The sequence below is a fragment of the Tachysurus vachellii genome, chromosome 1, assembly GCF_030014155.1.
Source record: "Tachysurus vachellii isolate PV-2020 chromosome 1, HZAU_Pvac_v1, whole genome shotgun sequence".
Lineage (NCBI taxonomy): Eukaryota > Metazoa > Chordata > Actinopteri > Siluriformes > Bagridae > Tachysurus > Tachysurus vachellii.
The window spans coordinates 5,181,221-5,195,033 of record NC_083460.1 but is presented as its reverse complement, the minus strand read 5'-3'; the positions used below and the strand labels follow the sequence as shown (position 1 = coordinate 5,195,033).

Sequence of the window (13,813 nt, the reverse complement as noted above, 5' to 3'; positions counted from 1 at the left end):
TGCAAGTGATTTAAAAATATTAGTGATAAACAGTCAGTGCACTTACAGTACCTCATGAAATAGTCACAGACTTTTGTAAAGACCTATTTTATGTGTTTAGTTTTCAGAGGAAAAAATGTAATGATCAGGGAGGCTGCATTAGTCCATACAGCTACTGAATTTCCACACCAAATCCCATACTTTCACACAACTGATGAGTACAATCATTTTTAATCTTTATAAAGCCTTCAGGGGGTCACGGTGGCTTAGTGGTTAGCACGTTCGCCTCACACCTCCAGGGTCGGGGTTCGATTCCCGCCTCCACCTTGTGTGTGTGGAGTTTGCATGTTCTCCCCATGCCTCGGGGGTTTCCTCCGGGTACTCCGGTTTCCTCCCCTGGTCCAAAGACATGCATGGTAGGTTGATTGGCATCTCTGGAAAATTGTCCCTAGTGTGTGATTGCGTGAGTGAATGAGAGAGTGTGTGTGTGTGTGCCCTGCGATGGGTTGGCACTCCGTCCAGGGTGTATCCTGCCTTGATGCCCGATGACGCCTGAGATAGGCACAGGCTCCCCGTGACCCGAGGTAGTTCGGATAAGCGGTAGAAGATGAATGAATGAATAAAGCCTTCATTATTTACTAGGAGTTCCCCAAAACTGCAGTTAACCAGCAGGAAGGTGATCAAAAATCCTGTAAACTAAACCGTTTTAAATGTAAACGAAGCCATTAAGACATGAGATTATCCTTAGTTTACATTTATTATTGTATTGAGTCATGTTTCTACATCGGCCACTAGGTGGCGCTATTGTATCTTTGGGTTGTCTATGACGACGCATTGTTTTGAAAACATCAGATTTTTGAATAACAAATTGTTCCTATAGATCATGTGAAGTGTCTGCAGGATAAGCGCCTCTATAGTGTTACTATAGAAACGATAATCAGCAGCTTCTGACCCAGATCTCACCTTTCTAATTAGTAGATTATTTTTAACTAACTTTATATTTCACCATATTTCTATCCAACAATATGTCTTTACACACTTATGGAGGTATAAATGAAAAATTGTAAATGTGACTCATGTTTTATCAATTCAATCTTTTGTTTATCGTTTGCATTTTGATCCACTTTCCCTTTAGCGCATTTCTACCAAAACAATTTGTGTGGGTTCGACAATTTTAATTGTCTTCTGCTCTCAAACGTCATCTTGAGGTTAAAGGTCTCCTTGGCTGAAGAACAGTGTTCTGGCGCTCTGCATGCACTAGTAAATATTAACTAGCAGATTGCAGGACCTCTTTGATGGCCGTAGTGACACGTGTATATATTACCAAAGGAAGTGTGAAGTTAAAGCACAGTTAAAAGGTTTAATTACAACAATATTTCACATCTTTACTACTGAAACCAAATCTACAGTGCTGTATAGAGTGAAATTATTCTACATCATTATATAGATCTATGTACTAAGTGATATCGTCTGATGTTCTCTTACCTTAGTTGTTACGTTGATTACATTTTCTTTACATTTCTTTAACATATCATTCATCTCATTGACTTGAATATGGAAAGAGCTTGGGATGATGATGATAATAATAATAATAATAATAATAATGTTTTTACTACAAAAGAGGAGGAAATGTTTTTGTGGGCTGTGGTTTGAACGGGAGAATGAATTTGATAAACACACTGTACATACATTTACAAGAGCTTACTGCTGGTCAGTATGTCAATGCTAATGTTAATGCCTATATTGACTTGAGTTTATAGGAAGACGTGGCCATGTTATCATTTTTATTTTCAAATATTAGCCTCAGACCCATTACTTTCTTTATTACATATATAGGTTTTCATGTACTAGCCACAGTAGAGGATCTGAGGGCACTGAGTATTATTAATTTTACTATCAACTACTGAGTATTTATACAGGAAATGTCAGGTTTTTCTACTTGAGAGTTAATGATATCTGCTGAGATCTAAATAAATGTGTATATTTCTGCTTAAGGCTACAGTTAGTATTGATTCTAAAAAAAAATTACTTTTCTGATTGTGTTTGTATCGAGGGTTATGTGTTTTTTTTTATTTCTTTATATATATTTTAATGTTTGTTACTTTTGTCTTTGTACAGTATAAAATATATATAGATTATAGCTTTGTAAAACCCAGGACTCAACAAACAGAATTAACAAAAACCACGAAAATCATCTGTATTTTGAATGAAAATATGTAAATGCCTTACTTTGGATCTTTTAAACATTGTCATTTTCCAGGAATGAATCTGAACTTTTGGTACTATTGTAAAAAAAAAAAAAATTGATAAATAAACAAACAAAAAAAAAAAGTCAAGAGAAAGTTCAAGACATTTTATTACAAAAACACGTTTCATTCCGCAATCGAGTAATGAAATGAAACCAATATACAACTGTCCAAAATCTTCCTTTGTGTAATAACTACAATTATGTAGTTCAAACTGTTACTGAGATTAAAGTTACTGAGTTAAACACACTGTAACTCAGATAAAAAAAATAAAAAAATCATCACAGACGCGTCTCATCATCTCCAGCTGGAAGAAGAGCAGATCCTAATGAATAACCTAAAAAGAAAAAACATCCTGACCTTTAATAAATGAAACAAAATCATGTCACGTCCAACAGGACAGCAGCTGTGTACATCACAAAGTCTCAGTAACGTTAATAAATGTTGTGTATTTATGTGTTGTGTATTGACTAGAGATTAAAGTCTCACCAGTGCAGCATCACTGTACAAGTCTGTAGGTTATATAACGACCTGCGGTCTCACTCGGCCGGATGATCTTCACCACCTGGTTCGATCCAAATGATCATCACATTCAATTTTATTATTAATAATTATAATGTTAACAACAATCATAATCATGGAATAAAAATTATCCTGTTATTTTTGCTAGTAGTAGCAGTTTTACTCAGAAGTATTACAAGTATATTCCAAGTATTACAAGAAGTATTAATTGTTTTATTTGAAATGTTAGTGTATTTTATATTATTCTTAATTTTTGTCAGTTTTTTACAATACATAGAATTATGAAGATTATTATGTTTTAATTATCACCATCATTTGTAGTAGTATTGGTATTAATAGTAATTATAAAAGAATATATTCATTATTATACATTATTTCTAAATATTTCAAAATGACAATATTAATAATAATAAAATGAAAGATTAATAAAAAAAATTATAAAAATAAAAATAAAAAAATGAAGCAAGAAATATTAATAACAAAGCTTCACCTGGCCTCTTTTCAGCCCGAAATATCGTGCCACTGGGTCTCCAGCCTGAATCCTGGGTAACTGGCTCTCCTTCAGCTTACTGACAACTGTGAAGGAAAATCCACTCGACTGGGAGAAGCTGCAGCAGTCTTTGTGATGTGTGTATTTGTGCGTGTGTAACATTATAGATTTAATTCACTGATCATAATTAATACTATATTTAATTCTTTGTGTATATATTAGATTGCTTAAATATCCACCCCCTCCATTTGAAAGTGAATTCCCTCCACTTAGAATTTTAGGGATTGAAAGTGCAAAATATTTTTATTGAGACAGGTTAAGGATAAACTAAAAAAAAAAAAAAACATTTTGCACCTATTTCTTTTTGAAATCTTTAAATAATCGGAACAATGCGATTTTTATTGTAGATTCATTACATAAAAATCACAGTAGGCTGGGAGGGGGTAAATACTTATGGAAAGCACAATGCTCCTGTCACTTGCTAGTATGACTGCAGTGTAATACTTTGGCCTAATAGTTTTATAGACCATGCAGCTGCTCACAGGAGCAGTAGGTGGAGGAGCTGACCTGCTGAACTCTAACTATCCTTTTACTGAAAACATTTAGATACGAATCATCTGCACATGGAGTAAACATTCCTGATTAGAACCGTGTGAGTGTTAGTAAGGATACTATCTCGCTAACAGCTCTGTCACTTCTTCCTTCGTCATGACGATGTGCTCAGGGACCAGCTGCAGACAATCAGACAATAATCAGTGATGATTTTATTAAATCGAAACTGAAGATCCTCTATATGCCCACATTACTCACCTCGTGTTCTGTGATGTTGATGAGCAGCTCTTGTTGCAGGAACTGCTCCAGGATGTACTTTGGTGCCATGTCTACCAGCGACTGCAAACACATTCAACAGGTCCATACAAAATGTCACCTGCTAGATTGCTGCTAGGGTTCATTCTACAGTTGTGTTCAAAATGATTCAACCCCCACTGAAATTGATTGTTTTGGTCGGTTTGACATTGATTATGATCATTCAGTCATCCTGCTTACAATTAAATCAAAGAGGCACATGTAGGTCAGACAAATATAAGATAACATTTATAATGAAATAACCACAAATGTCTTTTCTGAGCTCACATCATTATCAGTTTTATTCAACCCCCAAGTGACATTCAATCTTAGTACTTAGTACAACATCCTTTTACAGTTTTAACAGCTTTTAAACGTGAAGCATAGCTTGACACAAGTGTCTTGCAGCGATCTACGGGTATTTTCGCCCATTCATCATGGGCAAAAGCCTCCAGTTCAGTCACATTCTTAGGCTTGCGCACTGCAACTGCTTTCTTTAAGTCCCACCAGAGGTTCTCAATCGGATTTAAGTCTGGTGACTGCGATGGCCACTTCAAAATGTTCCAGCCTTTAATCTGCAACCATGCTCTAGTGGACTTGGAGGTATGCTTGGGATCATTGTCCTGTTGAAAGGTCCAACGTCTTCCAAGCCTCAGGTTTGTGACGGACTGCATCACATTGTCATCCAATATCTTCTGGTACTGAAGAGAATTCATGGTACCTTGCACACGCTGAAGCTTCCCAGTACCTGCAGAAGCAAAACAGCCCCAAAGCATGATTGACCCCCCGCCATGCTTCACAGTAGGCAAGGTGTTCTTTTCTTCATAGGCCTTGTTCTTCCTCCTCCAAACATAGCGTTGATCCATGGGCCCAAACAGTTCTAATTTTGTTTCATCAGTCCACAGAACACTATCCCAAAACTTCTGTGGTTTGTCCACATGACTTTTGGCATACTGCAGTCGACTCTTCTTATTCTTTGGGGACAGCAAGGGGGTGCGCCTGGGAGTTCTGGCATGGAGGCCTTCATTACGCAGGGTGCGCCGTATTGTCTGAGCAGAAACTTCAGTACCCACATCTGACACATCTTTTCTCAGTTCCTCAGCAGTCACACGGGGACTTTTCTCCACTCTACGCTTCAGGTAGCGCACAGCAGTCGAAGTCAGCATCTTCTTTCTGCCACGACCAGGTAGCGTTTCAACAGTGCCCTTTGCCTTGAATTTGCGAATGATGCTTCCTATGGTGTCTCTTGGTATGTTTAACATCTTTGCAATCTTCTTATAGCCATTGCCCTTCCTGTGAAGAGTAATCACCTGTTCTCTTGTCTTCCTGGACCATTCTCTTGACCTCACCATGTTTGTAACCACACCAGTAAATGTCTAGAAGGAGCTGAGTATCACAGTCATTTTAAAGCTGCCTAATTGGTGCTTATTAGGCTTTATTGCTGCTCCCTGATATCCACAGGTGTTTTCAATACCTGATTGAAAACACTTCATTGAACCTCTGTTCTTCAGAGTGGTAGTCTTTAAGGGGTTGAATAATTATGTCAATGAAGAATTCACAAAAGAAACATTTACTACTGTATTACAAAACTAATTGATGTCATTTTAGTTGCATATGGTTCTTTAAGAAGTCCTTGTAGGATTTCATTCTGAATACAATTACAAATGTACACTAAATTCCCTAAAACCATTTACAGCATTGGGGGTTGAATAATTTTGAACACAACTGTACATGTGTGTACGTGTGTGTGTGTGAGTGAGAGAGAGAGAATGTGTTTGTGAGAGACTGACATGCATGAAAGCAAGTGTGAGTGAGAGAGAGAGAGAGAGAGACACTGCATGAGAGAGAAAGAGAATGTGTGTGCGTATGTGAGAAAGAGAAACAGAGTGTGTATGTGTGTGAGACCTGTTTAGCAGAAGGTGTCATGCCCATCTGCACTACAATGATGGCACGGGTGATGTTCTCCTCCTGCATGCGCTGGCAGTACATTTTGATTGTTTTAATTCCCACCTTGGGCTCCTCTGCAGAACAGACAACACAGGATCAAGCACAAACGTCTAGAAATCAGCCACAATATTCACTTTCAGTTTCCATTCCTCATTCATCTCAAATCTTAAGAGACAAACTCTGGGCATGAATTACATCTCAGCTGACTGACTACAAGATGCCTGCAAGATCTGTGCAAAAAACAGGTTGAACATTTTCACGCCTTCAGGTAGACCCTCAGACTCTAACCCTGCAATTTCTCAGTGTGAAAATTATATCAAGAGTGAATTTTAAATCAGAGAAAACAAACTTGTATATTCGTGTGTAAGAAAAATAACCACTGAAGTACGGATGCTGCCGTATGTAAGTTTGTAAAGCCTCACTGTACACACACCTGGGAAGAAGACAAACATCTGGTCAGTGGGATCATCGTTGTGTGCGACGAGCACTGTGAGATCTGTCCTCCGAGGACGGCCCTCGCTCGGCTTGTCCCCGAACTGACTTTTAAACTCGTCCAACGTCTGATCCAGCTCATCCTGCGTCACCAAGTATCCCCGATCATGACAAAGCTGCAGGAATTAAAGGGAAACAATGCACTTGCCTATTAATCTTTATAATGAACATGTGATCTTCAATGGCATCCAAGATTTATTCATTCAAATTCTGGTCTATTTTCACTTTGGTTTACAGATTCCTACAGAATTCCAGAGTGCTGTTCGACTACCTTCTGACCGATAGTGGTGAAGTAGATTGTTTCAACTTTACTTAAAGGAAAAAAATGCAGCAGCACTTTAATCTTTTAGTATATGTTCATCTCCTAACCCTAAATGTACACACTGCACAGCTTCCAAAGCTTAACCTTTCAGTGACGGTGAAACCTGTCAATTTAAATATTCCCCTTTTGAAATACCAACATAAACCTCTACTTTCGGCTTTTCCCGTTAGCGAATCATCAGTTTCCACTTAAGTCTATCCTCATCATCCTCTACTCTCGCACCAGTTACCTTCATTAACACATCCATACATCTCCTCTTTGACCTTCCTCTTGACCTCTTACCTCACAGCTCCATCTCCAACATCCTTCTACCAATATAACCATCTCCCTCCTCTGTACATGTCCAAACCATCTCAATCTAGCTTCTCTGTCCTTGTCCCCAAAACAGCCAACCTGAGCTGTCCTTCTGATGTCCTCTTTATTAATCCTGTCCATCCTCGTCACTCCTAAAGAGAACCTCAACATCCTCATCAAACACCAATATAAACTGCACACGCAATATACAACAACCAGGAAGAAGGAAATGAAAGCACCAAACAACAAAATCACTAAACACAACACAACTCCCCTGGCGTTATTAGTCGAGCCTGACACTTATCAGCCAATAAAAAAAAGGCTACACAATAGCCAATCAGATAATAGCACCACTGTATCTGGGTAAGATTTAACGCAACAACCAATGAAAAAAAGCAGATCCTGGAATTGTTCAGCATCATCCTCGTTCACCCACAGAGAAAACCACTGGAGCTGCGAGCATCACTTTGAGCACAGAGTAAGTCATGATCTCCTGTTTTAATGTTACAACAAATTCACAACTTGTTTGACACAAACAATGACATTTTGACTACTTAGAGAATATTTCCCAGATAATCAGCATCAGTTTTTCATGAGTGTCTGTAACTTAGCCAACAGTTTTACAGCCTGTTCACTGACAACACCTGCTCAGAACAAGTAGTCTATGCCAGTGGTTCTCAAATGGGGGGTCCTGAGATGGTGCCAGGGGGCCCCGGTTCACTGACAACACCTGCTCAGAACAAGTAGTCTATGCCAGTGGTTCTCATACTGGGGGCCCTGAGATGGTGCCAGGGGGCCCCGGTTCACTGACAACACCTGCTCAGAACAAGTAGTCTATGCCAGTGGTTCTCAAATGGGGGGTCCTGAGATGGTGCCAGGGGGCCCCGGTTCACTGACAACACCTGCTCAGAATAAGTAGTCTAGGCCAGTGGTTCTCATACTGGGGGCCCTGAGATGGTGCCAGGGGGCCCCGGTCCACTGACAACACCTGCTAAGAACAAGTAGTCTAGGCCAGTGGTTCTCATACTGGGGGCCCTGAGATGGTGCCGGGGGCCCCGGTCCACTGACAACACCTGCTAAGAACAAGTAGTCTATGCCAGTGGTTCTCATACTGGGGGCCCTGAGATGGTGCCGGGGGCCCCGGTCCACTGACAACACCTGCTAAGAACAAGTAGTCTATGCCAGTGGTTCTCATACTGGGGGCCCTGAGATGGTGCCGGGGGCCCCGGTTCACTGACAACACCTGCTCAGAACAAGTAGTCTAGGCCAGTGGTTCTCATACTGGGGGCCCTGAGATGGTGCCGGGGGGCCCCGGTCCACTGACAACACCTGCTAAGAACAAGTAGTCTAGGCCAGTGGTTCTCATACTGGGGGCCCTGAGATGGTGCCAGGGGGCCCCGGTTCACTGACAACACCTGCTCAGAACAAGTAGTCTATGCCAGTGGTTCTCATACTGGGGGCCCTGAGATGGTGCCAGGGGGCCCCGGTTCACTGACAACACCTGCTCAGAACAAGTAGTCTAGGCCAGTGGTTCTCATACTGGGGGCCCTGAGATGGTGCCGGGGGGCCCCGGTCCACTGACAACACCTGCTCAGAACAAGTAGTCTATGCCAGTGGTTCTCATACTGGGGGCCCTGAGATGGTGCCAGGGGGCCCCGGTTCACTGACAACACCTGCTCAGAATAAGTAGTCTAGGCCAGTGGTTCTCATACTGGGGGCCCTGAGATGGTGCCAGGGGGCCCCGGTTCACTGACAACACCTGCTCAGAATAAGTAGTCTAGGCCAGTGGTTCTCATACTGGGGGCCCTGAGATGGTGCCGGGGGCCCTGGTTCACTGACAACACCTGCTCAGAACAAGTAGTCTATGCCAGTGGTTCTCATACTGGGGGCCCTGAGATGGTGCCAGGGGGCCCCGGTTCACTGACAACACCTGCTCAGAATAAGTAGTCTAGGCCAGTGGTTCTCATACTGGGGGCCATGAGATGGTGCCAGGGGGCCCCGGTTCACTGACAACACCTGCTCAGAATAAGTAGTCTAGGCCAGTGGTTCTCATACTGGGGGCCCTGAGATGGTGCCAGGGGGCCCCGGTCCACTGACAACACCTGCTCAGAACAAGTAGTCTAGGCCAGTGGTTCTCATACTGGGGGCCCTGAGATGGTGCCGGGGGGCCCGGTTCACTGACAACACCTGCTCAGAACAAGTAGTCTAGGCCAGTGGTTCTCATACTGGGGGCCCTGAGATGGTGCCAGGGGGCCCCGGTTCACTGACAACACCTGCTCAGAACAATAACAACCTGCCCTAGTCACTCTTGCCTGTCTTCAAAACCTGAGAGCCCTGGTGATGGTTTCCCTTTAACAGAGTTACAGTATATTAACTCACACTACAGTATAAAGACTTAATCCTAAAGCACCAACTGCTTTAGTTTAATATGTTTAATCAGATTCCCCTCAGACTTAAACCCAGTTTTTACTTCTGTTGCCCTGAATGAGCTTCGTGTCTCTGTGTAGAAAAGCTGGCTACCATGTGGCGGTGTGTAAACATCCCTACAATGCTAACAATAAACACTCCAACCTGCATTATCGTCTTCCGGATTTTCCAGAGTCGGTAAGTCTCCTCTTCATCATCCATGCTGCTTTATATAACTAACTGTTGTCACACACGTCCTTTAAAGCCTTAATATGCGTGGGTTTTACAGTGGTAGAGAACAAACTACCCCTTCCGAAGATACACACTACCGAAAAAGACTTACGGTAAGTGACGTCACGACACGAAGACCCAAAATGTTGCCTAACGAAATGCCTGCATTTTTACGGAAGTATTTACGAAGCGTATTACTTTCACTTGAGTAAAAAAAATCTGTTTTTCTGAATTAACGACTTAATTATCTCAGAATTATGAGAGAATTTTTCAGGAAAAACATTTTTTTTGCTCTGTTTTTCTGAATTAACGACTTAATTATCTCAAAATTATGAGATAATTTTTCCATGAATAAAAAGTTTTTTGCTCTGTTTTTCTGAATTAACGACTTAATTATCTCAAAATTATGAGATAATTTTTCATGAATAAAAAGTTTTTTGCTCTGTTTTTCTGAATTAACGACTTAATTATCTCAAAATTATGAGATAATTTTTCATGAATAAAAAGTTTTTTGCTCTGTTTTTCTGAATTAACGACTTAATGTGGATTGCATGGAAGTAAACATGTCCCGCCTTTCCAGTTTAATCCGGTTTTATTTTACTTTGGGTTTGAGACATTGGGAGATTCTGCTGTCTTTAAGTAATATAAATGGTGTTGTTATTAGTGCGTCAACTTTGCGCAGACACCTGAAGACTTTGCGCCTGTTCAGACGAAAAGAACATTCTGATCTGCTTGACGTTGCTGTGTTTCTCCAGGATCAGTTGAACCGATATGGTCTGCTTCACGGTAGCCGTATCACCATTCGTGAAAACCCGTCGATTGCACCATTGATGCAGATCCCATATGGTTTGAGTTTATCATATGAATCAACATGCCATAAAAAGTTCGGGCCTGGATTATGATACAAACGTCGCCGAAGACGATTCCGGCGCCTCAGTTGCCCTCCATGGAGATCCAGTATTTTCAACAATTGCCTGATTGTCTCTTGTGTCACCACATAGGCAGCCTGAATGCATCTTATATCCGTGAAGCATACAGTACCATATATTAAACTTGAAAGGCGGGACATGTTTACTTCCATGCAATCCACATTAAGTCGTTAATTCAGAAAAACAGAGCAAAAATTTTTTTTCCTGAAAAATTATCTCATAATTTTGAGATAATTAAGTCGTTAATTCAGAAAAACAGAGTAGATTTTTTTTTACTCAAGTGAATGCAATACGCTTCCGTAATTAACAGATCCATAACTTAGTAATTATAACTTGCAAACTTGCAAAAGATCTTCCATGAACATCATGAACATAATAACATCAGTGGATGTATATCAGTGTATCAGTGAATATCAGCAGACCAGAAGTAGTAGTGTGCAGTATTGGAGCATGTCAGGCCTACTTTCTTTTATAAGTGTACTTCTTGTCACTCCGTTTCATATGGATTTTCTGTCACTCTGACTCTGTCAAAAGAACCGTCTCCACACAATGCGGGTGGGGTGATTTGCATGAGATGCTGTATAATGTGGACTTATGTAAAATACGGGACAAATCGCGTCCCGTATTGATTTGATACGGGACGCGTCATTTTGCCTGTAAATACGGGACGATTCCGTATTTCACGGGACGGGTGGCAACCCTAATCACAACATTGCAATACAGTCAAATTTACCAAGCATTTTCTTTTATAAGGTTTGTGTGAAACGAATAGAATTTTGATATTAAACTTTATTATACTATAAAATTTTTATATTTATTATTGCAACATACTTTCTTCAACAAACTGCAGTTCTCTTCTTCAACAGCTCCTTTCTGACAAGGGGTCTAGTGTTAAGAGAAATGGTGTAACCTCTAGCTATAAGGGCACTGTTTGGGTTGGTACAAGCAAGTAGTTGTAATGGTATAAATAATTAATTTCAGTAGTGATAGAAGTAAAAAAATAAAAGTAATAATATTAATTAGAATCAGAATAAGAATCAGGTTTATGGTCCAAGTGTGTTGACACACACAAGGAATTTGGTTCCAGCTGTTTGTGACTCTCAAAAGTACAGACATAAATAACACTGTACTATACAAGACAAGATAATACAGACATAAATAACACTGTACTATACGAGACAAGATAATACAGACATAAATAACACTGTACTATACAAGACAAGATAATACAGACATAAATAACACTGTACTATACAAGACAAGATAATACAGACATAAATAACACTGTACTATACAAGACAAGATAATACAGACATAAATAACACTGTACTATACAAGACAATACAGACATAAATAACACTGTACTATACAAGACAAGACAATACAGACATAAATAACACTGTACTATACAAGACAAGATAATACAGACATAAATAACACTGTACTATACAAGACAAGACAATACAGACATAAATAATACTGTACTATACAAGACAAGACAATACAGACATAAATAACACTGTACTATACAAGACAATACAGACATAAATAACACTGTGCTATACGAGACAAGATAATACAGACATAAATAACACTGTACTATACAAGACAAGATAATACAGACATAAATAACACTGTACTATACAAGACAAGACAATACAGACATAAATAACACTGTACTATACAAGACAATACAGACATAAATAACACTGTACTATACAAGACAATACAGACATAAATAACACTGTACTATACAAGACAAGATAATACAGACATAAATAACACTGTACTATACAAGACAAGATAATACAGACATAAATAACACTGTACTATACAAGACAATACAGACATAAATAACACTGTACTATACAAGACAATACAGACATAAATAACACTGTACTATACAAGACAAGACAATACAGACATAAATAACACTGTACTATACAAGACAAGATAATACAGACATAAATAACACTGTACTGTACAAGACAAGACAATACAGACATAAATAACACTGTACTATACAAGACAAGACAATACAGACATAAATAACACTGTACTATACAAGACAATACAGACATAAATAACACTGTGCTATACGAGACAAGATAATACAGACATAAATAACACTGTACTATACAAGACAAGACAATACAGACATAAATAACACTGTACTATACAAGACAAGACAATACAGACATAAATAACACTGTACTATACAAGACAAGATAATACAGACATAAATAACACTGTACTATACAAGACAAGATAATACAGACATAAATAACACTGTACTATACAAGACAAGATAATACAGACATAAATAACACTGTACTATACAAGACAAGATAATACAGACATAAATAACACTGTACTATACAAGACAAGATAATACAGACATAAATAACACTGTACTATACAAGACAAGACAATACAGACATAAATAACACTGTACTATACAAGACAATACAGACATAAATAACACTGTACTATACAAGACAAGACAATACAGACATAAATAACACTGTACTATACAAGACAAGATAATACAGACATAAATAACACTGTACTATACAAGACAAGACAATACAGACATAAATAACACTGTACTATACAAGACAAGACAATACAGACATAAATAACACTGTACTATACAAGACAATACAGACATAAATAACACTGTGCTATACGAGACAAGATAATACAGACATAAATAACACTGTACTATACAAGACAAGATAATACAGACATAAATAACACTGTACTATACAAGACAAGACAATACAGACATAAATAACACTGTACTATACAAGACAATACAGACATAAATAACACTGTACTATACAAGACAATACAGACATAAATAACACTGTACTATACAAGACAAGATAATACAGACATAAATAACACTGTACTATACAAGACAAGATAATACAGACATAAATAACACTGTACTATACAAGACAATACAGACATAAATAACACTGTACTATACAAGACAATACAGACATAAATAACACTGTACTATACAAGACAAGACAATACAGACATAAATAACACTGTACTATACAAGACAAGATAATACAGACATAAATAACACTGTACTATA

General features: G+C 39.0%; 1 protein-coding gene across 1 annotated transcript; it reads right to left on the bottom strand.

Moving 5' to 3' along the window:
- Positions 1-2,317: 2,317 nt before the first annotated feature.
- Positions 2,318-9,896, bottom strand: polr2ea (RNA polymerase II, I and III subunit E, a). Its single transcript, XM_060869503.1, has 8 exons — positions 9,710-9,896; positions 6,464-6,638; positions 5,989-6,104; positions 4,048-4,128; positions 3,910-3,968; positions 3,238-3,316; positions 2,715-2,790; positions 2,318-2,562 (listed from the first exon to the last, which is right to left on the bottom strand). Exons 1-7 carry the CDS (start codon positions 9,764-9,766, stop codon positions 2,725-2,727), a joined length of 633 nt encoding a protein of 210 aa, XP_060725486.1. The 5' UTR covers positions 9,767-9,896; the 3' UTR covers positions 2,318-2,562; positions 2,715-2,724.
- Between the last annotated feature and the right edge of the window lie 3,917 nt (positions 9,897-13,813).

What these genes read in the sequence shown, in the direction of transcription:
- polr2ea (XM_060869503.1), bottom strand. Translation starts at nt 9,766, where the DNA reads ATGGATGATGAAGAGGAGACTTACCGACTCTGGAAAATCCGGAAGACG. An exon ending in TCAACATCACAGAACACGAG is followed by an intron (nt 3,969 to 4,047) that starts GTGAGTAATGTG and finishes GATTGTCTGCAG; the next exon opens with CTGGTCCCTGAGCACATCGT. An exon ending in TCGGGCTGAAAAGAGGCCAG is followed by an intron (nt 2,791 to 3,237) that starts GTGAAGCTTTGT and finishes GGATCGAACCAG; the next exon opens with GTGGTGAAGATCATCCGGCC.